This window comes from Pteronotus mesoamericanus, unplaced genomic scaffold, assembly GCF_021234165.1.
Source record: "Pteronotus mesoamericanus isolate MK-2021 breed Mesoamerican mustached bat unplaced genomic scaffold, CSHL_Meso_final contig_24, whole genome shotgun sequence".
NCBI classification, from domain to species: Eukaryota; Metazoa; Chordata; class Mammalia; order Chiroptera; family Mormoopidae; genus Pteronotus; species Pteronotus mesoamericanus.
The window spans coordinates 6,416,418-6,443,200 of record NW_026555100.1 but is presented as its reverse complement, the minus strand read 5'-3'; the positions used below and the strand labels follow the sequence as shown (position 1 = coordinate 6,443,200).

The 26,783-nt window shown below is 38.6% G+C and overlaps 1 protein-coding gene and 1 non-coding gene across 3 annotated transcripts in view; both read left to right on the top strand.

Moving 5' to 3' along the window:
- The first annotated feature begins 5,203 nt into the window (after positions 1-5,203).
- Positions 5,204-26,783, top strand: part of MCU (mitochondrial calcium uniporter) — a 214,315-nt gene continuing 192,735 nt past the window's right edge. For both annotated transcript variants that reach the window (XM_054572630.1, XM_054572629.1), the window contains exon 1: positions 5,204-5,365. In XM_054572630.1, the coding sequence (XP_054428605.1) occupies positions 5,219-5,365 (147 nt within the window). In that variant the 5' untranslated portion in view covers positions 5,204-5,218. The remainder of the gene's footprint in view (positions 5,366-26,783) is intronic.
- LOC129070044 (U6 spliceosomal RNA) lies at positions 11,993-12,099 on the top strand. Its single transcript, XR_008529063.1, has one exon. It is a non-coding gene; the product is annotated as a U6 spliceosomal RNA (small nuclear RNA).

Sequence of the window (26,783 nt, the reverse complement as noted above, 5' to 3'; positions counted from 1 at the left end):
TGTGAATTTTGGAAAAATTTCTCCTAGCACATATTGCCCTGCACATAATAAACATTTAATATATTTTTTCTTGACTGACTAACTGAATGGTAAATAACTAAATTATACTCATCCACGTCTTATCTCCTACTCTTATCCCAACTCTCAATTATTTTCTCAGTCTCCACCCAAATTTTAGATAATTTTGCTCCCAAGTTTTGGCAGCTGGAATGGCTTTTAAAGTGCCTAATTAAGAATGATTTGTTAATGATTATTACCTTTTTAAAATAATTTCCTTCTCCTTTTCACTCTTGTAAGCTGTTTTTACACTTTTCAAGGCCCATGCTGGTTTTTAATTTTAAAGCTAGTTTTTATTAAATGAAAGAGAACAAAACTCTGTTCCTCTCTGCCTTTTAACAAATGTGACCCTGTCTGTCATCTTTTCCTTGGTCCTTTCCAAATCAGCAGTGGTTGCTATAAGTGAGGTTTGAGAGAAAACATGCCAAGTGCAATGGCTAAATTTAAAGAGAAGCATTTGCACCTGTTGTTAACTGGCAATAACACAACACACACCCAATTTGCTCCACCCTCTGCTTCTCACCAAGTGCAATCCATAAGCCCACTCTTTATGTGTTCCTTATAAACAAGTACTGATAAAGATTATATACATAAAAACAAAATGGAGAGTAAATATCATTTGACACTAAGTGAGTTCAGTTTCAGAGGAGCTGAAATTTGGGCAATGTTGTGCAATAGAGGCAATTGAGGAAGTGCTTGTCATTGTCTAAAGAGTTAGTTTAAATTAATTTGCCAGATAGACAACTCTAACCTGGAACAGCTCTCTAGAAGAAAGATAATAACTTAAACAATTTTGACAGAAAATATACATAGAAGGTAAAAGAAGAAGGGGATTATGGCTCAGCTACCCAAGTTAATCTAATCAAATGGGGCTGTGAATAAAGGGGTGTGGCTGACCTCATTCTCAGATCAGCTCACCTCAAGTACCAAAGTACTATGAAAGAAAGTCAAACAACAAATTATGAGAGTTTAATTCTACCTGGACATTCAGTCTCGGAGAAGCCCACGTTGGTCTTCAGAAGAGTAGAGTAGGTGCATACAGGGACAGTAAGAGCGAAGGGTTGGAGGTTGGAAGGTCAGGGCACATTCAGGGTGTAATAAACACCTGGAGTGTGCTGAGAGAGGGTAACCATTTACTGATTTGACATTTTTCTTTTATAATTCAGCCTTGTCAGAGAAGGTTTTTATGATTTTTTGGCATTTTTGATTCGGAAATGGATGATGTTGGATTCTGTAAGAATGTGTGCTGAGTTCCTATGCACTTAGAAGGTGTGGTTTATTTGAGTACAAAATTATTGTCCTGCCCCTTTGAATCACTTCAGATAGAGGCAAAAGACTTCTTGAATCCAAAGGTCTAGTAAATAGCAAAAGCCACAGGAGGCCACAAGCAAATCCAGTACAAAAAGGACAGCATTAAAGTTTGCTGCCAACCTCTCCAGTCCTGAGGAACATGAACAAAGACAGTCCTATCTGAACAAGCCCTGCCCTTCTCAACTCAGTGTTTTCCTGGTGTTGCGCTCTTGACAGAAAAATCTTGCAGATTGGTTATTCCAAACCTAAAAGAATGTTAGATTGCAGGGTCACTGAGTTATAAAATGAAAATGAAGTCAGTTATTCTTTGGAGCCAGACAGGGCATGAGACTCCAGCCAGACAAAAAATTTTAAGAGGGAATATACAAATATATTTACTACATTATATGTTTAAAGTATGTAAATGATTCAGGAAAGAAACAAAATGAAGGAAAAAATGTGTGTGTGTGCATGCTTAGTGAAGTGAGACTAGATATAGGTATAGATAGGAAAAGATTGGCTTAAGAGTAGTAGAGCCCTTCTCAGCTACACTTACTAGAAACATTCATGATCCACAGAAACTGACAGAAAAAGGATATAAAAGATCACAGAAAGTAGGAAGTCATGGGAAAGTGAGTGGTAGTGTTGGGGAGATGACTGCAGATGAATAGGTATAGAGAATAGGAGTAAATACATCTGGAAAAATAGTAAGGGCAAATAGCTAGAAAACAGATTTAGGCGTGGTTTATGATAAATATTTGAAGGCTAAACCCTTTGCTCTTGCTTTTTTTTCTTTGTATACTTTTCTCTGATTTTTAAGAATTGCTGATCTGACTTGGATAATAATTACATTATCAGTGAACCGTGAAACACAGTTCCCAGACCTCTAAGCAGATCCCTTTCATGTTTTCTTGCTCATGTTAATGAGCTAACTGTGTGTGTATCACCTACCCTGGCTATTCTGGAATGCTTAAGCAAATGCTCCATTGAGTTGAGTCATACTTGGGAACTGATTTCAGTGTATATTTTAGCAGGAAACCTAGTTAGGATTTCATGCTCCAGGAAATCTGTTCTGATTAGTTTTAGCTGAAAAAAAAGATCAACCTGTTTTAAGGAAGGAACAGGAAATAATTCTGCAGCCATGTAGGTTTCAGCGGCTGTGTTTTTATAGTTATAAAAATAACATGCAGGTGGGGAAAAGTTAAACCATTCAAAAAGGTAGCTATCCTTTAAAACTCCCCAGAGTTAATGTTTTCTTGTTTATTCCAGAATCACTATCTATTTAAATTATATATGTCTATATAAAACTTTTAAAAGTATCATCTATGCTGTACTATTACTTTTTTAAAAAAAGTATAGATGGGATACTTCTTTTTTATTTTAGATTTTTATTTTTCAATTAAAATTGACATATGCTATTATATTAGTTTCAGGTGTACGACATAGTGATTAGACATTTCTATAACTTGTGAAGTGATCAGCCTGATAAGTCTAGTACCCATCTGATACCATACACAGTTATTACAATATTTGATAATTTATTTTTTAATGGTTCTGTTTTAATAAGTCCCCATATACCGTGTTACAGGGTTATTGTTCAGTTTAACCAGTTCCCTATTGGAAGATGTTTAAGTTTTCTCCAACTTTTTACTTTTAAAAGTTATGATATTTTAAAGTTTTTTTCTGATTACCTTATGATTCCTTATAAACTTAATATCTCTAGAGTGATCAGTAGTGTCTGACATAACAGGTAGTTGATAAATATTAATTCCTTTTCCCTTCATATTTAATTTCCCTGCATATATACTTTTTAAAAAGGTATGAGGATGACTTTCTGTTGAGCTATCTACACTTTCTCCCTCTGGGGGCCTGGCCAACTACCTGATGTGATGTAGCTATGGAGAATATCTTCTCTGTGAAGAGATAATTGGCATTTGTTTAGATTAGTTTCTAGCCCTGGATCATTAGAACTCAGTTTAGTCAATGGATCCTCAAATTCACAGCCTATCTGTCTCTGTGGTGCATCTGTGGTTTCATCTTTGTAGATAGAAGATGAAACATTTTGGTAGAGAGGTAAGAGGAAAGTTTTGGTAATTACTCCAGTTTCAGGTTTATGTACTTAAAAAAACACCCTATTTACTGTGGTTCTTTTGTAGATGCATAGAACTAAATCTCAGTATGGCTGGGTGCACATACAATTTTTATACTTGGAAAAATAGAGGAAAGGCAATTCCAATAGAACTTCTTAAATTCTAAGATAGAGGGCACAATCCTGCTTCATAGCCATATTTGACGAAGGCACAGAAAATAAAAACAAGACTAAAATTCATGGTAATCCAAGTAAGAAATGTGAAGGGACAAGAGAGAAGGGGAAATGGCACTGGCACAGCTTGAATGCATAAATACATAAAATGCTGATGGGATAAATATTGGTGAGTAGAAAATGAAGGGAAGTTGTTTCAGAAATGTAACAGATTTCCAACTAAGGGAATTAATGCTTGCAGCTGTTAAGTGGGGGCGGGGCTTATCTCATTCCTAAATTATCAGGTTCCACTGTTGGGCAATAAATGCCTTTTGGGTGAGTGGCATGATAGTACATCCTGGAGAGGCTAATCATCTTATTGTTGTGGAGTGGGCTGGATGGATTAAGTTAATCAAAAGCTCCACTTAATTATTTATCTGCTCTTGGTCAAAAAAGGTACCATTTCAGTCAAGCTTTAAAGAATATTATTAGAACAAGTGACACAATAAAATTGTGTGTTTTTTTTTTTATCACCTAAGGCTACACTTCAAATATGTTTCCAAAATTTAGAATAATACTTTTTATTTGATTACCTGTTTTCCTTCTCCATATTTTAAAAGGAATTGTGAGAATTAACCAACTCACAATGATAAACAGGCAGTAAAGAAAAATCCTCTGTTAAGGGAACTCAGGAACCCCAAATCTTCCTTTCACAAACTTTAATGAGCTCTCAAAATGAACTTACTCCTTGTAGAAAAAAGCATTTTTTAAGAGAAAGTGATAAAGAGTTATTCAAAGGTATGTTATAATGCCTAATTTAGCTAATTTATGAAAATTCATTAAAATAAACTTCATATGATTTTTTATTACATTGGCCGACATGCTCTGTTTCTACAGTTTAATCAGCGCGCACAAGGTCAAAGATGGTAAGAAAATAGAGTATTGCTTCTGGAGAGTGTAAGAATATCAGTATCAAGGTGTTGTAAAAATGAACTGAGTACTTGAAATATATACACGTCTGTTAATTCACTCCAATCGCAGGTACTCATTCTGGGACTTTGATATCTTAATCGTTCTATCTCGCCTATACTACGCTACTTACTAGTAGCATAGTCATTAGATCACCCTATGATGTAGGGTTAATTTCAGCATACCCAAATGGCATCACTTATGAATAATAATTCTGGTCATGTCGTTGAGAGTTCCAAGCATACCTAGTTAATGATTATTAATTTGGTGCCTATTTTCCCAACTTACAACACTCACGGAGTACAAAGCTTTGCACAAATATCTATTTCCCCAGTTACCCTTGTCATAACTCTATCCTTGAGGCAAATTAGTCGAACTGACTATGCCATCTCTATTGCTTCTGTTATAGGGGGCTCGGGTGCCAACTATCAGTTCCCTAGAATTTGCCCGTAATTGACTAGGTCCCACAATAGGTAACTCTGGAAGTGACTGGCAACCTCAACTGTGGTTGTCCCGCCTGTTTATTGGGCCTTGCAGGAAGCCCCGCCTCATTAACTGAGTCAAGGGTTGCAGTTGGCCCGGCTCCGATGAATGGCGGGCCTCAGCTCCGCCCCGGCCGTCCGCTGCGCTGCTTGGGTCGGCGCCGTTTCCAGTTGAGAGATGGCGGCCGCCGCAGGTAGATCGCTCTTGCTGCTCCTCTCCTCCCGGGGCGGCGCCGTGGGCGCCGGCGGCTGCGGAGCGCTGACTGCCAGCTGCTTCCCGGGGCTGGGCGTCAGCCGCCACCGGCAGCAGCAGCACCACCGGACGGTGAGTGAGCGCGCCCGGCGGCTCCGGGGAGGGCGGGGCGGCGCTGGTGTGTGGGAGCCGCCGGCAGGCAGGCCGCCGGGGCAACGGGCGAGTTACCTCAACTCGCGGCCGCTCCCGAGGTTGCCGGACACCGAGGGGCCACCGTGCCCTTCAGGCGCCTGCGGCGCGACCAGGAAGGGAGGGAGAGCGGAGGAAGCGGAGAGGAGGAGGAGGAGGAGGGGCGACGGCGGGGATGTTCCCGCAGGACTGGGGACACCAGGGCGGGGAAGGCACAGGACTCGAACCTCTCACTTACCCGCCCCCGATCTCGGTCCCTCCCTCCTTTCTTAACAGCTCTGCCCCATTGCTCCCGAACTGAGACCCGTGCAAGTTGTCCTCTTTCCCTCCTCCTCTGGGCGGCTTTGGGTGTCCTGAGTTGCCGCGGCTGCCTTGTGTATGTGTCAGAAGAGTGGCAGTGCCATGCTTTTGGGAACTGTCCCCGGAGAGCAACCCAGGACCCCAGCGGGGTGTCTCCCTCGTCCTCTCTCGGCCCTTTGGGAATGGGCAAGAAGGAAAATCAAACTTTATCCCCCTCTGTGACTTCCTGCGTGTGCGGGGACGGGGAACAGCTCCTTGTTGAGGGATGCTGCATTGCTTCAGGAGGCAAGCTCCATTCCCTCAGGTCCTTAAAGGTCCCCGGTGGTCGTTTTGGAGAGCTGGTTTATAAACTTGTTCGCGCGTGCTTGAAGAAGGGTGGGCAGCAGGCAGAGGGGAAATGGATATGATAAGTTGTTCACAGAGTCAGGGATTTGGTGGTTTTCTTAGCCAGTTATTGCTGGTTTTCATTGGCTGGCAATGATCGGGAGTTTCTCTTTGAACAGCCTTGGGGTGTGTGTCTGTCTGTCTTTGTGATTTTTTTTTTCAGTTGCAAGAAATCAACTTGCCATGGAGTTCTAGACCTAACAAGTCGGCAGGTTCTCTTCCCTTGGACTTTCTAGACCCATATGTGTTGGTCTTTGGCCAACTCTGAGATAAAGAGTGTGGGTTTTAGTTCCTGGGGCTAAGTTCTGTAGTGTGGTAACGGGAGAGTCACTGCAGACAGCCTGATAGGGGAAACTAGTGCCTTGAGCCCTCCACGAATACATCCACCTGTCTTTCTGATTGCGTGGCTGTTGAGAGGAAACTGAGCTGGAGATTTTCAAAGAGGATACCCCAAGACTGATGATAGCATAAAATTGTGTCTGAAAGAGCTTTGAAAAGAACCAACACTCTGTAAATGCAAGATGTTATTGTCAATATTAGTCATTGGTATGGACGCTATTCTTATTCTTGTGACAAAATTGTACTTCTTCATATTTGGCATGCTGACATATTGCTTTGCTAAAGCTTTTGGGTGAGAGCCTAGCTTCTTCACAGTTCAGTTTGAATTTTCATGTTTCATAGCCTCCAGTTATGTGTTTTGTTCTCTTAGAAATATAAGAGCACCCCAAAACCAGATTGTATTTCCCTCTCCCTCAAACAATTTAAAGACTTCCCATGTTGTCTTTATTTCTATATTCTGATAATATATATGCTTTTACACAGTTTGTTTTTAAGACTTTTGGGGTGTGGTATTCGTGTAGTATTTTTAAATTTTGTGCCTTATATATTTTCCACTATGTGAATCTGTCAGGCTGTGAGTGTAATCCTTATGTGGGTACTTCATGAAAGTGTTCTGTGCTATTCTGGGGTGGGTGAAAGTAATGTGCTGAATTTGTAACTGAAAGCACAATTAAAGTGAAGTTTTATTTCTGAAGGGTAGAAATGTTATGGGAATAGCGTCTTGTAAATGAACTTAGATTTTTAAAAAATCTTACAACTGATTATTTTAAATATGCAAAGAGTGCTTTCCTTTTTCTGTGATTGCTCTGAAGCCATCATATATAGAGCTCTCCATCTGTTATTCTATGATTCCTCGCAAGGCTCAGTTTGAACGCTATCTCTTAGAGATTTGTTTCATTCTTGTCATTTTAAAAAGCCTGAAATTGAGGCCCAGAATGGGAGATACTTGGTCAGAATTACACAGCTAACATGTAACAGTTTTAGGACTCACACCCACCACAGATATTTTGACCCCGTTATTGTGTTCTTGTTATTGTAAAGTACTAGTTCGCATCTCTCTCTCCCTTGTAAACTAAGTATTGTTTGGTAGGAGAGTATTGGTATTTCAGAACCCAAGAATTGGAATTCTTGTAGGTAGATGTTGTTTTGAGGCACATGTATAGGCAAATATGGGAACAAACAACTTGCTCTTATAGAAGTCCCTGAGAGACACTAAGGTTGAATTCTGAATAGGAGACATCCTGTGTATGTGCAGCAGATGGCACTCTGCATTGAACTAGATCACAAGTCCAGCTTGTGCCGCTTTTGTTCTGCTGTAGTGGTTCTGGTAAATTAGAGACAGGCGGGCATTACAGTTCTGGTTAATTTTGCTTGAGAGGCATGTTTTTTGAAATCTGTCTATCCCCAGTTTGGAGAATGAGTTCTAAGCAATCCAGTTCAGCTAATTGGTAAATGTAGTTGCAAAGTTATAAAACATAACTCCCCACCCTTCATTAAAACATTATTCAACTGAGTAAGTAGGAGTAAAAGTGCAGGGATTTATTCAATATTTTAAGCACCATCTAGTAATTTTTTCTTTCCTGTGTGAAGAGCCTATATATTTTTTCTTTCTTGTGTGAAGCTCCTCAGCTTGCAACTGTAACTAAGACTGATGTAAAATGTTTGTTGCATGACTTTTTGTGTGGTTAGTGAAGGTGGCTGCTATTTTCAAGGATGATTCTCTAAGTGGGAACTGCATTTCATTGTGAGCTGTGTAATTCCTTTGCTACATCAAAATGTTTCATTTCTGATTATGACAGCCTGACTGTTGGTATTTCCTAGCAGTCAACGGCTATGCTGAATTACTAAATCTCAAGTTTTTTTTAAGTCTGTCATTTTGCTGTTACAGTTTGTGGCTGTCCCTTTGTACTTTACACATTGCAGTTCTTTGGCAGAGGTATCAATTCAGTTTAACCTGAAAGTTTTAACAGATTACATTGCTTGACACAGAGGCAAGTCCCAGTCCTTTTACTGGGCTCCTTATGGTCTGGCCTGGTCTTACTTTGCCAGATTCACCCCAGCACAACTTCTCCACTGTACTTAAGGCAGTATGAATATATTGATACTAAATGTTTATGCAGTTCTTGTAGCTGAGTATCAGTTTTAATCACTCCTCTAACCTCTAAGGTCCATTTCAGGTTAGAGACTGTGAACTTTGACTCCTCTTTGAGTCTCACATCCTTACTTTACACATAAGGAAACAGACCTAATGGGAACTGAGGAAAGTGACTTGTTAGGTTACATTTGTGGTTAATGACATTTGGGATTACAATTCTTTTTAACAGAGGTAGATTCAAGGAAAAGTCCTAGTCTGAATCTTCATTTGTGAAGTTCCTGGCTCTCAGTCCCATACTATTGTTTTATTTTGTCTTCTGAATTATGATAGGATTTATTGTTTTCAGGACACAGATTGACACTGACTTGTCTTGTTCTCTAAATGCGTCACCGTATCTTACTGGGAAGATAAGGCAAAGATTGTGTATCTTGTTACCTTTCTGTCTCTCATCAACTCCGAAACAGTGCTGGGTATATAGGTGACGCTCAGAGAAGCATTAAGTGAATATGTACCCTTTGTCTCTTGCCAGTGAAAAGGCACCCGGCCCGTGCCCCCGCTCCCTGCCCCCCCACCATTTTGACTGGTTTAATGGCCTGTTGCTTACGTAGTCACGTTTGGGTAATTGCTTAAAATTTGATATTGCCAGAGTTGTCTTTGGTTGTATATTGTACTTATTTATGATGGATTGATGGAGTGGGTAGGTACCATTGGGTTAGCTCTGCAGTGGTACTAGCTTTGTGTCCAAAGCCAGCAAAAGTATGATAAATAGCCATATTATTAGAAATATATGTTCAAATCAGATTCCAGATTTATTGTTGTTTAATATAATGTTAAAATTTGAGGGTTTTAGATAAATGTTTAGAGCAGACATGTTTTTTAGGAAGTAGCCATTATACTCTTGCTTATTTTGAACCCCATAAAATATTTAAATAAGTAAATTTGGATTTATTCAACAAATTTTGATTATTTGAACTTTCTTTTCCAAGGGACTGTATATGTTTTATGGAACTCTATTCCAAAAGGGAATCTAAATAGAAAATGCAGCATCAAGAGTGGTGTACGTCAAAAGCAAAAAATTGAATGTTGAATCATTTTGGTTTTGGGGCTGCCTCATGTGTGAAGTTGAATTCATGGAGTGGTCATGGTCTTCTGAAATAGCACCTCATTGATACTATTGTCTGAATAACTGCTGAGATGGTGCTTTTATTTCTTTTTATAGTCTAACTTTGCAATCCTGTAGGTTTTCTTAAGAATTACTATTTGTTTTCCTGTGTTTAAGGGTGAGATTACCTTTTAAGATCTTGAGATAGCCACTCTATATAAGGGAATCCTCTATTCTTTTTTAAAAAAATTTATTGATTTGAGAGAGTGAGAGTGAGATAGAGAAATATCGATTTTGTTGTCCCACTTATTTATACATTCATTGGTTGCTTCTTGTATGTGTCCTGACCAGGGATCGAACCCACAACTTTGGAATATTGGGATGACGCTCTAACCAACTGAGCTACCCTGCCAGGGCTCCTCCATTATTTACTTGACAGATTAATACCATATCATGGCTCCTGGATATATTAGAATTACTGGAATAACATATTACTAGGAACACTAAGATGTTACAGTGGAAGACATGTACTTAAAAGAATCTTGATATTTAGAGTTCAGAAAAACTTTATATTAGGAGAACAAGAGTGCAAGAGTGGTGGAATGTCTTTTCCCTTAGTAGTCCAGCAAATTACTCTGGAGCTGAAAATGTCTTATATTTCTGCTGGTTTTCCCATCAGTTCAATTACATAATTCTGTGTTATATTTTTAAAAAGATTAAACTGAAACTGGTTTTTAAAAGTGAATTGGGGTCATATTCTTTCAGTAAGTTCCTAAACTCAAACTCAGTCTTAAATTATTCCCTGTTTTAGATCAAGCTTAATGACATCTGTTAAAAACCTGTTCTCTGCAGGTTGAATGCAAAAGAGAAAAAATCCGTTTATTTGTTTCACTGTACTTTGTTAAATACCTACAGTGAGACAGCCTGTGTAAAATTAAAGTTGACTTGAAGCAAAGTAAATTTAACAAATTTAGGGAGTTATTGACCCATGAACTGTATACACAGGCTTCAATCTTTTCTAGTGATAAAAATATAACTTGGTGAATTACATCACCAACTGGGTCTAAAAGCACGTCAAAACTGAACTTTTTCTAATGCAGTTTTGGAATAATTGAATAACATGACGTTGCATTTTGAAATTTGTCTTAAACATAAGAGCCTTTTCCAAAGGTTCTTTAAGGGTATTAATAATATTTATTTATCCTGAAGAGTGGTGTTTACTTTTTATTTTTTGTTACTAAATTTTTCAGTTCTTACATATTTTTTTCTTACTATTTATTGTCCACTTTATTGTTTGGAGACCACTTGTAATAATCACCAGAAGATTGCTAAGGAGTGCGTCAGGTGTCTAAGGCTAACCAGAGGACAATCCAAGTATGCAGTCTTAAACTGTACTTATTGTGTGCTTGTCGTGTGCTTATAGGTTACATGAACCTTTAAACTTCTTGTTTGCTTTCTAAGGCTCGTCTACATTGGACTTCTTACTTATTGATAATAAGTGGTGTTACAGGATGTTTAAGAGTATTACTGTCTGCTTTAAACTCGGGAAAGTTAATGTGACTGATAATTGGTCAAATAACAGGAAAAAAATAGGGTAGCTTGAACTATGTGACCTGTGTAGTCAGAGGAGTAGATAAAGAAGAAACCATCTAAAGCTTGAGGGCATTGTGTGACCTCATTTAATTCTCACTCTAACCCTATGAGAGATATTACTATCCCAGTTTTATAGATGAGGAAATTGAGGGTGAGATAGGTTCACTTCTTAAATGTCATAAACTGTTTTAATGCTAGTGAAGCAAAGATGGACAAGACACATATTTTGGAGCGGAGACTTAAGTCTCAGTCTGGCTAGAATTAAAGTCGTCCCGTTTTGGTGTCAGTGTGGGTGATCCTTCCCTTTCATCTTCTCTCCTTTAGTCATGTTTCTTTCTCAAGAGGCTACTGCAGTTTTGTCCCAAGAGATGTCACCATCCTTCCTTCTGACAACTTTTCTTAACTCTATTTTTCCACCTTCCCCTCCAGGTATTTGCTGATAAGAGTCTAAGGTATGCTTCTTAGGGATCTTTGTAATTCAGTTTAGGATTCTAAAAAGTTCCACTTAGTAGACTTGATAATTACTGAGCATTGCTTCTGTGTTGGACACTTCTAGAACATTGTATAGTGTACTGCACAACAATCCTTCAGGCAAAATGCTACCCCCATTGTACAGTTGAGAAAACCAGGATCTAGAAAGGTTGAGAACCTGGAGTCATTCAGAAAATATGTCAAAACTCCCACTCTTCATGACATGCTGTGTTGGGAAAAAGAGAAGCCTCTGAAGAGGTCATGTGGCCAGGAGACATAGAAAAATGTGCTCGCTTCAGCAGCACATATACTAAAATTGGAACGATACAGAGAAGATTAGCATGGCCCCTGCACAAGGATGACACGCAAATTCGTGAAGCGTTCCATATTTAAAAAAAAAAAAAGAGAGAGAGACTGTAACTAGCTGTGCCTTTTTTTCCCCTTTATGGTGATTTAGTGGGAGCACTTAGACCTACCTGAGAGAATTGGGGAAGGTTTCACAGGGGAGGTCTTGCTTATGCTAAAATATGAGGAAATCTAATGTGTGGGGGACTGGAATGGTGTGGGGCGCATTCCAGGCAGTACCAAGATCTGATATGACAGTATGAGGAAATAAGCCAGTAGTTTGTTACATTTGGACTATGGGCAAAAAACTCTAGAGATTAGACTGGACACTACTAGTGCTATCAATAATAGTTAATGTTTATCAAGTGTACCATGTGCCAAACACTTTACATAGACACTTTTATTTAATTTTTGTGATACTCTATGAGTAGGTACTATTATTTTTGTTTTACAGATAGTAAAACTGATTTACCTCAGATTGGTTAAATGATTTGCTCAGGATCATAGCTGGTAAGTGACAATACAGCTAGTAAATGACTTGCCCAGGATCACACAGCTAGCCAGTGGCATATCTTGCATATAAACCCAAGCAGTCTGGCTCCAGAGCCTGCCTCTTAACCACTGTGAAGGAATTAGACTGTGAAGGGACTTGTGAAGAAGTTGAAATTTTATTATGTAGGTCCATGTTTTGTTTTTTGTTTTTTGTTTTTTTTTAAACTGAACCCACAGAAGAAATGCATTTTGTATCATGACCCAGCATGTGTACATAAAACCAAGGAAAGTTTTATGAAACAGTATTTTTATGTATGAGTTACACATAGCTTCTGTTCTGTATTGTTAAAGAATACTGGTTGGGGCCCACTTAAACTGAGTTTACAATTTAGGCTGCACTTTGGAAAAATCCTCCTGGTCAATAGGTGAGTGAAGAATTTCAAGTAGGGGGATCACGTGATCAGGTTAGTGGTTTTAGGTAGGTCGCACTAGCAGCAGTGGAAAGACTGGATTGAAGAGGAGGGGACCAGGAAGGGAGAGAGACCAATAAGGGACATCTTAATGGACCAGGTAAAAGATGCCTGAACTAGAACAGGAGTGTTGGGTATAGGGAAAAGGGGATGATAGAGAAAAGGGAGATTTAGGAAGCAGAACTGGTAGAACTTCGTGATTGGATGGAGGAGTATCAGCTAGTACCAGGTAGAAGGACAGGTTAATTCAAGGCGTCTGACTCTACTTCTCAGGCACTGAAACTTTGTATGTTTCTTTTTACAGTCATGTTAAATATACTGCTTTGTTGTCTTTTCTGTGCCTTTACTTTTGTAAATAAAAATGTGCTGACTTGGTTTAATTCTTTTTAAATGATTTTTAAGTTTGTATATCAAATTAGATGTCCTCCTTATCCCCACATTCCTGCCTCCCCTCCCTGCCCTCTATCATTAGAGTCTGAAAAATTTGCACAGCAGTATGAAAAAGATCACATAGCGTAATGAGCTATGGTTAGCATAATGAGCATAAAGATTTGTTGAGTGTGTTCTCTGCTATACTCTTCCAAAGCAGAAACTCTTAACGTTATGTTCATTAATTACAGGAATACTTTTGAGTAATTTTCTTTGATTTTGTTCTATTTATCTTTCCATTTTTGTAATATTTGATACCCTTTAGGGAATATTTAGGGGATGTCTTACTTTAAAAACAACCTAGCCATTCTGAAGTATAAAATCTTTTCTCAGTAAAATTTTAGCAGTTTTTCTTTCCACATTAGAAATACAGATGTGAGATTCATACTGCTTCTGGTACCCCAGTTTCTAAGAGAGGTATACAGATAAAATTATATAGTTGCGAACAAGGTATTTGGAGTGATTCTCTAGCATTTTAACTAACTAGATAGCCTACTGGAGGGCTTTATTTAGAAAGCACATGTTCTTTGGTCTTCTAGGTATTATAATACAAAGATAAGTATCTATTTATTTGATAACTATGACAATTTTTAAGAGACAATATAATATCTGTTTTACTGGAAGAGATTATATTTGCAATGTAGTTAGTTGGTGAGTCTTTTGAAATCTTACGGGAGCAAAGAATTGCAGTACTATCACAGAATTTTTTTAGTTTTGTGATATAGTTAAATAAATGAAGAGATAGAAGTGGTAAAAGGTGTGTGTATGTTTTTTCCAGTTGCCAAAATAAAGTGAAGAGGATCAAGTGCCATGTGGTAAAAGAGTTAGGCTTAGGGTTCCCTTCTTTTCTATTCTATTCTACTAACTTGCTATTTGACCTTGGGCAAGTGACTTAACCTTTTTGGTCCTAATAAATAAGAATGCCTAATTAGGTGAGCCTAAAGAGCTTCTTTAGTCCTAAGGCACATATCATTTTTATATAACACATAAGTAATTTTTATGTTATTTTATTGGGTGGTTTATATAAAAAATCAAACTCGAGTGTAATGAATTTGCTTATTCTCACAAGGTACAAACTCTTAAAGTGAAGAACAATAGTCTTCTAGTTCCTTTTTTAGCAAGTTTACATAGTTAACCTAAACAGTTTATCCTGCATTTTTCTTAAAACAAGTCATTATGCTTTTAGTTCCATTTTTCTCTTTTGTCTTCTTTTTCCAATCCAAACTGCTTAGTGAGTGATGGGAGAGGTGAAGATGTGTTGGGGACTCCAGAGTTGGAGTGATGGGAGAAAGAAAAAAGCAGTTAATATTGGAGTGTTGGGGTAAGATGGCCCTGTTCTAGTAATTTGTTAATTCTGAGTTGTTGCCTGCCAACCTGAGTGTGAAAACCTTAATAGATAATTAGTTGCCCATACTGGTCTATTCTCCCGAACTCTGTGAACTGAGCATAATAGTGGCAAGAGCATAGACATTGTCAGTGTTGGATAAATAAGTCAGTGAGTTAAAAAGTCCTGGAGACCATTGTATAAATCCTTCAACCTTATGGATAATGCTGCTGTAGCTCATCTTGCTCTTTGTGTCTAGATACTACAGTGATGGGAATCACAGAAATATGAAGAAGGAATTACTTTTCTTTGATTCAGGTAGCAGCCAGTAGTCTTCAGAGTTCACAGATTGTGCTGAAACAAGCAGGACTATATAAAATGCTAAATTAGAATAGTAATGAAAAAGACTGTAGTGCTATTGCATTATAAGTAATTTAAGAAATTGACATAATACATTTACCTGGCAAGTATTTAGAGTGAGTAGGGGAAAGAGGGAAAGGTAAAAGGCTGGGCTCTGCAGAAGAGAGAAAGGAACAATTTGAAAGAGATGCTGCCAACTCTAGGTTCCCTACATATGTATATTATATATATATTTCCAAAGATGACAGATTTTTGGAGGTGTTTATTTTGGAACTAATTTTCTGTATTTCCAGCTGCCCCCACTGTATCCTGTATCTTGCACTGCCAGAAACCTCCTAGCTGCCATGAAGCAGGGCTGTGGCAAGTGGCCAAGTGTGATAAAAAGCCTATTTTTTCATTTTAAAACAGGGTATAGATGTCAGAATACTTTAAAGAAGTATTTAAAGATAGATTGAAACAGAAGTAGTAATAACCTAATGAGAAGATTGAAAGTTTTTGATTTACTTTTGATGTGTTGTTTTTTTTTTTTTTTTTGTAAACAGAAGAATAACAGCTTATGTCTGTCTCTGTCAGTTTTTCTTTTTTGCCCCTCTTTCCCTGATCTTTGAGTGCTGGTGCTAGAAGCACCAAATAGACAGGATAAATGAGTTTTCTGATCAGGAAGTGGTATAGTGGCTTTATTCTTTATTTTTGAGGGGATCTCTATACTCTGTATGAATATCTTACATATGTATGCACATTGGTAGTTTGAGTTTGTTTCTTTATTTTGTTTTTGTTTTAACCCCAAAGAAAGTGACATCTTTTTTTTTTCTCTTCCCATTTCCAGCCTTTGACTTAAGCTTCAAAACAAGATGTTCTCTAAGCACAGTTGATCTGGTAAAACAGAATTATAGTATGACATACTGCAGAATTTTGGAATATTTCTCTATTAGATGGAGAATTGAACTCTAATCAGTAGCTTCTTTAATTTTAATATCTCATTGTGCATTGGCATTTGAGACAGAATGAAATCAAGTTCATTACTTGGCCAAGTGCCACAAAGTCAGGTGAGCTTTAAATATATAATGATTTCTTTTTAATGATTGCTAGAGCTTTTAGCAGTAAGGAGGGGGGAATGAAAGGCGATTATAATATATTTCTTGTCTAAAATGAGTATTCTTGGTAAGATTAAAAGTAGAGACAAGCTGAGGCCCTGGGTTACGGATCTGAAGATCATATCAAAACCAGCATCAGAAAGTAGCAGCACTTGTGGAAGAAAAGACAGAAGATAGCTCCTGAAGAGCAGGTTCTCAAAGAAGCTTAGATGGGAAAGGCTCTTCCATCACCAGGGGTTTTGGGGGGCTTTGGGGGAAGGGGTTAGGGGATGAGGGAGCCCTTCATAAGGAAATCAGATTGTGTTTAGGCAACATACAAGGGAAAAATTCTTTTCTTTTAAAATTATGAACTATGTTATGTCTATAAAAACAAGTAGAATAACGTATTTTCTTTAGCTTGAGAAATTAAAACTACAACTGTAATTACTGCCCCAAGCATCCTTCCTATTTCCTGTTCTCTCTCTCAGAAATAACATCCTCTCCAAGTTGTTGTTTACCATTCCCATGCATGTGTTTATGCTATACATGTTTATATATATGCCTTATATAGTATTTTAAGCATGTTTTAAACCGTATGATATTACGCTGTATGTATCCTTATGCAATTTTGTTCTCTTTGCTTAATACTTTAAAAAATATTTAGTCTTCATTCATTTTTTATTTTTAACTCCTTTGTGAAGTATTATTCCCAATTCCACATATTTAATAATTCTTCTGTAAAAAGACTGGAAGTCTTTTTAGCTGAATATTGGTGGGAGTTGGAAAGAGAAATATATTATGTCATTTTTAAAGTTAGATTGGGAATGTTGTTTTGACTTTAAAAGCAGCCAGTTTCCTTTTTTGGTGTGGAATGTCCTCATGTATTGTATTCTTGGGGAAACCCTTTGTACTTTCCAAGAGAAAGCAGAGAAGAGTAATGTTTCATTACACAGATGAATATGTCTCGTGTAAAATACAGAACAGCATCTGCTGTAATACAGAGAGCTCATGAGGGATTGAGCTGCTGCAGCGAAATCTTGGTTTACTATATTAAAATTCTCAGATTTTTCAAATGCAGACCAGCTATGGATGGAAACTCATTTGCATTTATTTATTGATTTTTTTCTTTGTGTTTGGAATAGTTTGAAATTTGGGACTATCCTCTTATTTTGTAAAAGGGTATGTGTCTTAAATGGTAAAAAGATTTCTTGAATTTTGTCTTGGTTTTGTGGAGCAAAGGAAACAAGGTCTAGGAATGAGAGGAGTTACTTTTTTTTGAGGCAGGTGGTTGGTGTGAAATAAATATTTCTTTTAATGATAAATCTTATTTATTTAATAATCTTATTTGCCAGTGTACATTCTTACATTGTAATCATTGTTTTAATTTTTATATTTAATTAAAAAATCTGCACTCAAGGATATGTTTAGAGAGAGAGAGGAAGGGGGTAGGGGGAGAGAGAGAGATGGAAACATCAATCCTTTGCCTTCCATATGCGCCCCTACTGGGGATTGAACCCGCAACCCAGGCAAGGGCCCTGACTGAGAATTGAACTGACAACCCATGGTGCACTGGACAGTGCTCCAACCAACTGAACCAGTGACTGTAGTCATTATTTTAAAAAGGCAATCTCTAGTAAATATTTTTTCTTGCTAATTTGATGCAATTTCATTTGTAACATCTTTGATAATGGTTTGAAAAATTTTGCAAAATACACAGTACAGAGCTTCATTCAGGTTGTTCCTCCAAATGATTTGCTGTAATGCATTAACCAGAAATGCTGATGCATCAGGGGAAACACTAATAAATGGTATGCTTTCCAGGGACTGTTGCCAAAGCAAGGCAAACACAAGCCAAAATTGAGAAGAAAATGTTAGTTAGGTACTCAAGATGTAGTCTGGCCAGATATGCTATTAACAGTGAATATCCCATTCTAATTAAATTAATTGAGGCCTGCACAGTTTAAATAGCGAAATTAATCTTAAAAATGTGACTCAGCTTTAAGCATATTCAAATTATGGGATAATGAAGTAATAATCTTTAAGCTAAACCTGATTAAGAAGAAAAACTTAAATTATTGCATAAATTCTTGTGCCTCAAGGATGATGAAACTCAACAACTTGTTTCTTCCATTGTGGTTCTGAAGGAAAGGATGCTGAATGGGCCTGCAAGTAAAAGAAGAGATTTCTTTTTTGGTAGGAATGATTAGACAGACGAGGAGAGTGGGTATTGCTAACTGAGAATGATTTTGTTTTTTCACTGTTGGTGTTTTTCATGCAAATCACACAAGATTTTTTTTTTTCACAAATTGTTTTACCCATGAATAATGTAAATATGGGGAGAGGAGAGAAAGCTTTGTGAAAACAGGCTTTAAAAAAAATTTTCATTGTTCTGTTTTGAATGATCTCTGATTCAGTTTACTGTGTCAAGCTTTTTTAAAAAATATATGTTTATTGATTTTGGGGGGTAGAGAGAGAGAGAGAGAAACATCAGCCAGTTGCCTCCTGTAAGCCCTGATAGGGGATCAAACCTGAAACATACGTATGTGCCCTGACCCAGAATTGAACCCACAGTCTTTTGGTGTACGGGACAAAACTCCAACTAACTGAACTGCACTGGCCAGAGCCAAGTGAAGCATTTCGAAACACAACTGCTAAACCAGAGAGTTCTGTGGCTAGGCAAAGAAATGAGATTTTGTTTGTATGTGTGTGCACCAAGATTTCTAAGTTTTGTAAACTTGTTTCTGAAACAAACGAAAGTTCCTGAGTGAACCTGGGTAGTCTTCTATTGCTAGGGTTCCATTAAGTTTTTAAAAACATTTACTTCTTCATTGTTTTTTATGGTTCTCTTTGCTCTTTGAATGCTGGAAGCATAGAGATGGGGTGAAAAAATATTACCTTCTTTACTGTTTTTAAAAGTATTGGTTTATGAATTGTTGCTTTAGATTCTCTATTTTTACATCTGTATGAGCTTACTATGTAGTTATAAAACATTCAAAAGTTTTTTCCTGATAAAATGCATATATCAGTTTCTCGTGAGCAATCTGGGTTTATTCTAGGTTATAATGCACATTCTTTTTTGTATTTATTATTATTTTATTAATATTTTTATTTGTTTCTTTGTATTTTTTGTTTTAATCTTTTTATTTATTTATTTATTTTCAAATACATTGGTCTCTGCCTACCCCCCACCACTGCTTCCCCTGCTCCCCTCCCCCCCCCTCAATTCTTCCCTACTTTGGCTTTGTCCATGAGTCCTTGCTATATGTTCCTTGACTTGACCCTTCCTTTTCCCCGCCCTCCCCTCCCTCCTTCCCTCTTGTCTCTGTTGATTTCTTTTTTCATTCAGTGTTGCTGGTCTTATTTTCCTTGCATCTTTGTTTTGTTGGTTAGGTTCCACTTATAGGTGAGATCATATGGTATTTGTCTTTTGCCCCCTGGCTTATTTCGCTTAGTATAGTGCTCTCTAGTTCCATCCATGCTGTCGCCAAGTGTAGTAGTTGTTTTTTTCTTTCTGCTGCGTAGTATTCCATTGTGTAAATGTGCCATAGTTTTTTGATCCAATCATCTACTGATGGGCATTTAGGTTGCTTCCAACACTTGGCTATTGTAAATTGTGCTGCTATGAACATTGGGGTGCATAGGTTCTTTTGAATTGGTGTTTTGGGATTCTTAGGGTATAGCCCCAGCAGGGGAATCATTGGATCATAAGGCAATTCCATTTTTAGCTTTCTGAGGAAATTCAACACTGTTGTCCTCAATGGTTCCACCAGTCTGCTTTTCCTCCAATAGTGTACTAGTGTTCCCTTTTCTCCACAGCCTCGCCAGCACCTGTTGTTTGTTGATCTGTTTATGATGGCCATTCTGACCGGTGTGAGGTGGTACCTCATGGTGGTTTTGATCTGCATTTCTCTGATGGCTAGTGATGCCGAGCATCCTTTCAAATGTCTCTGGGCCCTCTGTATCTCTTCCTTGGAAAAGCGTCTGCCCAGGTCCTTTGCCCATTTTTTGATTGGATCGTTTGTCTTCTTGGAGCGGAGTCGAGTGAGTTCTTTATATATTTTGGAGATCAAACTCTATCTGATATATCATTAGCAAATATATTTTCCCATACGGTTGGGTCCCTTTTCATTTTGCTGATGTTGTCTTTAGCCTTGCAGAAGCTTTTTATTTTGATGAGGTCCCACTTATTTATTCTTTCCTTTATGTCCCTTGCTTTACGGGACATATCGGTGAAAATATTGCTGCATGGGATATCTGAGAGTTTCCTGCCAATGTTCTCCTGTAGGACTTTTATGGTGTTGCAACTTATATTTAAGTCTTTTATCCATCTTGAGTTTATTTTTGTGTATGGTGTCAGCTGATGATCCAATTTCAATTTTTTGCATGTAGCTGTCCAACTTTCCCAACACCATTTGTTGAAGAGGCTGTTTTTACTCCACTTTATGCTTCTGCCCCCTTTGTCAAATATTAATTGTCCATAGAGACCTGGGCTTATTTCTGGGCTTTCTATTCTGTTCCACTGGTCTATGGGTCTGTTCTTGTGCCAGTACCAGATTGTTTTGAGTATAGTGGCTTTGTAGTAGAGTTTGATGTCCGGTATTGTGATCCCTCCTACTTTGTTTTTCTTTCTCAAAATTGCTGCGGCTATTTGGGGTCGTTTGTGGTTGCATAGAAATTTTTGAAATGTCTGTTTTATTCCCGTGAAATATGTCATTGGTATCTTAATAGGAATTGCATTGAATCTATAAATTGCTTTGGGTAGTATGGACATTTTGATGATATTAATTCTTCCAATCCATGAGCACGGTATATGCTTCCATTTATTTGTGTCTTCCTTAATTTTTTTCTTCGATGTTGTATAGTTTTCTGTGTAGAGGTCTTTTACCTCCTTGGTTAAATTTATTCCTAGGTACTTTATTTTTTCTTGTTGTTATATCGAATGGTTATTTTTTCTGATTTCTTCTTCTTCTATTTCATTGTTGGTGTACAAAAATGTCTTCGATTTCTGAATATTGACTTTGTATCCTGCTGTTTTGCCAAATTCACTTATTAGGTTGAGGAGTTTTTTGGTGGAGTCTACAGGGTTTTCTATGTACACTATCATGTCATCTGCAAACAGTGATAGCTTTATTTCCTCCTTTCCTGTTTGGATGCCTTTTATTTATTTTTCTTGTCTGACCGCTGTGGCTAGGACTTCCAATACGATGTTGAAAAGAAGTGGTGAAAGTGGACATCCTTGTGTGTTCTCGATCTTAGTGGGAAATCTTTTAGGTTTTTCCCATTGAGTATGATGTTGGCTGTAGGTTTTTCATATATGGCCTTTATTACGTTGAGTAATGCCCCATTTATTACCATTTTGCTGTGTTTTGATCATAAATGGGTGCTGTACCTTATCGAATGCTTTTTCTGCATCTATCAAGATGATCATGTGGCTTTTGTCTGTCTTTTTGTTTATGTGATGTATTACATTTATTGATTTGCATATATTGAACCATCCCTGCAATAGGGATGAATCCCACTTGATCATGGTGAATAATCTTTTTAATGTGTTGCTGGATGTGGTTTGCCAATATTTTGTTGAGGATTTTAGCATCTATGTTCATCAAGGAAATTGGCCTGTAGTTTTCTTTCTTTGTAGGGTCTTTATCTGGTTTTGGGATCAGGGTGATGCTGGCCTCATAAAAAGAGTCTGGGAGTCTTCCCTCCTCTTGGATTTTTTGGAATAGTCTGAGAAGGACAGGGGTTAGCTCTTCCTTAAATGTTTTGTAAAATTCTCCTATGAAACCGTCTGGCCCTGGGCTTTTGTGTGCTGGGAGTTTCTTGATTACTGCTTCAATTTCCCCAGCTGTTATCAGTCTGTTCAAGCTTTCTGCTTCTTCTTCCTTCAATGTTGGAAGATTATACTTTTCTAGAAATTTGTCCATTTCATTGACGTTTTCAAATTTCTTGGCATATAATTGTTCATAGTAGTTTCTTACAATCCTTTGTATTTCTGTGGTATCAGTTGTTATTTCTCCTCTTTCATTTCTGATATTATTAATTTGGGTCCTCTCCCTTTTATTCTTGATGAGTCTACTTAAAGGCTTGTCGATTTTATTTATCTTTTCAAAGAACCAGCTCCTGGATTGGTTGATCCTTTGAATTGTTTTTTTCATCTCTGTGTCATTCAGTTCTGCTCTGATCTTGATTAGTTCCTTCCCTCTACTTGCTCTGGGATTTATTTGTTGTTGTTTCTCCAATTCTTGAAGTTGTAATGTTAGGTCTTTTATTTGAAATGTTTATCTTTTTTAGGTAGGCCTCTATTGCAATGAACTTCCCTCTCAGGACTGCCTTTGCTGAGTCCCATAGGTTTTGGACTGTTGTATGTTCATTTTCATTTGTTTCCAGAAACTTTTTTATTTCTTCTCTTAACTCGTTATTGACCCATTCATTGTTTAATAGTGTACTGTTCAGTCTCCATGAGTTTGCAAGTTTTTGAGGTTTCCCTTTGAGGTTGGTTTCCAGTTTCAAACCCTTGTGGTCCGAGAAAATGCTTGGTATTATTTCAGTTTTCCTGAATTTGCTGAGACTTCCTTTATGTCCTATCATGTGGCCTATCTTTGAGAAAGCTCCATGCACATTTGAAAAGAATGTGTATTTTGCTTCTTTGGGATGTAAAGTTCTATATATATCAGTTAAGTCCATTTAATTTAATGCGTCATTCAGCTCCACAATGTCCTTGTTGATGTTTTGTTTGGAAGATTTGTCCATTTTTGACAGTGGGGTGTTAAAATCCCCTGCTATCAGTGTGTTGCTGTCTATATCTTTTTTGAAGTGCTCCAAGATTTTCCTTATATATTTGGGTGCTCCTATGTTGGGTACATAGAAGTTTACAATTTTTATGTCTTCTTGATGGATTCTTCCTTTAAGTATTATAAAGTGTCCCTGTGGGTGTCTTTTTATGGGCTTTGTTTTGAAATCTATTATGTTTGATATAAATATTGCAACCCCTGGTTTCTTTTCTTGCCCATTTGCTTGGAATATGTTTTTCCATCCCTTTACTTTCAATCTGTGTAGATCTTTTGCTCTGAGGTGGGTCTCTTGTAGGCAGTATATGTGTGAGTCATGTTTTCTTATCCATTCAGCTGTCCTGTGTCTTTTGATTGGGGCATTTAGTCCATTTACATTGAGAGTTATTATTGATAGAAACTTACTCATTTTTTTCTCTTTGTACCTGTGTTTTTCTCTTTCTCAATCTTTTTCTTCATCTTCTTAAACCAGTCCCTTTAACATATTTTGTAGTTCTGGTTTGGTAGAGACGTATTCTTTTAGCTTTCTTTTGTCTGGGAAACTCCTTCTTTCCCCTTCTGTTTTAATTGAGAGCCTTGCTGGGTAGAGCAGCCTTGGTTGTAGGCCCTTGCTTTTCATTATTTGGAATATTTCTTGCCATTCCCTATGGCTTGTAGTGTTTCAGTTGAGAAGTCAGCTGCGAGCCGTATCAGGGCTCCCTTTTGTGTTACTACTTGTTTCTCCCTTGCTGCCTTTAGGATTCTTTCTTTGTCTTTGATATTTACCATTTTCATGATGATGTGTCTCAGAGTGGGCTTCATTGGGTTCCTCTTGAATGGGGCCCTCTCTGCTTCCTGGACCCTTGAGACCTGTTCTCTCCTCCAATTAGGGAAATTTTCCATCATTACTTTTTCAAACACACTCTCTATCCCTTGTTCCTCCTCCTCTTCTTCTGGTATCCCTATTATGCAGATATTATTGCGTTTCAGGTTGTCCTGCATTTCCCTCAATGCCTCTTCATTCTTTTTGAGTCTTTTTTTCCATTTCCTGTTCTTTCTGGGAGCTTTTTTCTACCTTGTCCTCCAGCTTGCTGTTTCAATCCTCTGCTTCAGCTAGTCTGATTTTGATTCCTTCTGCTGTGTTCTTCAATTCAGAAATGGTATTCTTCTTTTCCTCTTGTGTCTTCTTGATAGTTTCTATGTCTTTTTCCAGATTGATATAGTTTGCTGTAAGATCTTGTTAGTTTCCTGCAGTTTCTCATAGTTCTCTTTGAGCTGGTTGAGCTCATTGAGCTTCCTTAGTGCCATTGTTTTGAATTCAATATCTGATAGTTCCCTTGCCTCTATCTCATTTAGCTCTCTCTGCGGGGATTCCTCCTTTCCCCTCATTTGTGGGGAACTTCTTTTCTTTTCCATTGTTTGTGAGTCTTTTTTTTTTCTTCTGCTTCAATTGATCCGTCTAGATTTTGTGAATTTGTGGATTAAACTTCTATGGTAGTAGGTGGGTCTTTTTTTAAATTTATTTTTTCTTTTCTTTCTGGGTCTGCCTCTGATGATGTTAGTTGTTGACCCAGTCTGACCTTGGGTCGTTTGTTTGAGCCTTCCAGGAGTCTACTGTCTGTGTCTGTCTCCTGCAGTCTGGTTACTCTGTCCTCATCTGTCAGGCTTATGCACCACAGGGCAGAGCAGTGCCTCCTGATGGCAGGACTCTCTTGTCCTTATAGGCTGCTGTCACTCAGGGGAGTGGTCTGCGTGAGCAAGATGGAGAATGTGGACTGGGGAAGGAGTCAGCACCGGGATCCCCCCCCCCCCCCCCCGCCCCAAGTCTCTTAGTTCTCTGCCCAATGCCTCCGCCTCCAGTCTCTCCTCAAGAGTCTCTAGGCATTTCTGTGTCCCCTTTAGCCGGGGGTCTACTATTTCAGCAGGCAGCTCTGCACTCAGCACCAAGGCCAGCACGCAACTTCTGTCCTGGCTGGACTGTCCTGAGGGCAGGGCTATTATGTCCTTTCCCGCTGCTGCCTCTTTGGGGCGTGGTCTGCCTGCGCAAATTGGAGACTACGGAGTGGGGAAGGAGTCAGCTCCAGGAATCCCCGCCTGGCCTGCAGTTCTTTCCCCAATGCTTCTATCACCAGTCTCTCCTCAAAAGTCTCTAGGCAACTCTGTGTCCCCTTTGGCCAGAGATCCTCTATTTCTTCCGGCCACTCTGAACTCAGCACCCCAGCCCACACGCATGCAAGCTCTGGGCAGAGCGCACAGAAGACAGGTTAATTGATTCACTTATGCCTGAGCGAGATGGTAGCTGCAGAGTGGGAGGTGAGTTATCACCGGGGCTCCGCTGGCCACCGTCTCAGTTCTCTTCACAAAGTTTTCCTCAGGCACCAGCCCACTCTCCTGCCGCCTCTACCCAGAGATCAAGGAAGGCGGCTGCCACTGCATATTTTTTTGTTGGCTCTTTTAATGTCTCTTGAGCGCTCCTAAGTTTTTTGGGGTTGCATTTTGTCTGTGTGTTTTTCTGGTTTCAGCTGCTGTAGTCTAGGTGTCCCTGTTTATGATTCAGACCCTGTTCTTCTCACAGGATCCAACTGGCCGTTTCAATGTCCCTCTGGTGCTGGGGCCCGTAGGCACCCAACCCACCCTCTTGAGCCTCCACCGCACTTCTCACCCGTTGGGATGTGTAAAAGTTGATTCCACTGTCTGTTCGTGGCTCCAAGGCTCCTCTCACTCTATTGTCCTGTTGTTTTCCAGGTGATTTCTCCACTATTTAGTCACAATTCCAGTTTGGTCTTGGGAGGAGGTCTGTGTGACTCCTATTCACTCCTCCACCATCTTCCGTCCTCCTAATGCACATTCTTTTAAAAGTGCCCTCTTGTCCTGAAGGTCACTGTAGCTGCCTAACTGGCAGCTAAAATTGACCTAAATAAGATCTTTTCACACTTTCTTTTCTTTTTCTGGCATTATATGCTGAGGTACCCATGTCACCAGGCTCAGGAGGGCCTTTTCCTTTTACATTGACTTTACTTTTTTCTATTCTTTTAGGTCTTTTACTACCATTCCTACAGTGGTTGGCAAGATATCGTTTCCACCTCACTCTCCATGTACGATGCTAGTGACATCTTAGCTGCTAGAGTGTGGAGCTGGCCTGTGGGAGTCAAGTAAGTGCCTTTTTTACTATTTGGCATGGTTTTTGCCTATTTTGCAAAGCCATGAAGAGGATCTTTTTAAGATTTGTTTTTAAAAAGGCACTTGCTTGATCCTTGCGGGACAGCTCTTTGCTCCAGCCTGCTGCTGAACACCTGGTAGTTAACATGGTGCTGAATTTCATGAGGTGACTATTGCAGAATGGAACATTTTTACTAGGGTAGACCCAAAAGGATGATAGATCTGCTCTTGGCCTGATTAGAGCATGTATAGATGAGCAGCCCCTGTCCCATCCCTGAATCAGTGAGAACTTCTGTTAGCTCAAACAGTTAGCCTTTTGGAAATGTAACAGGTTATGGATGACCAAGGGTCTGGGTTGCATGGAGAAAGAACAGCTCTCCCAGGGAAGCCAATGATCTTGACTTTTATCTGAATTAGTTTTCCTCAGTATATGGAAGAAGTGATGTTTGACACTAATGAGGTTTGGATTTCTATATTTATTGCTAAAATTGCTAAAACCTGGTATTTTACTTTTGCAGGTCACCTTGTAAATTTTGCCTACATAAATTAACATATCCCTTGTTATGTCATAACAACCATGTAAGGGAGAGTGTTTTCCTGCTCTGTCTTAGGTATTGGTGATGTGACCTGTTCATGCAGGGGAAATTTGAACATTCTC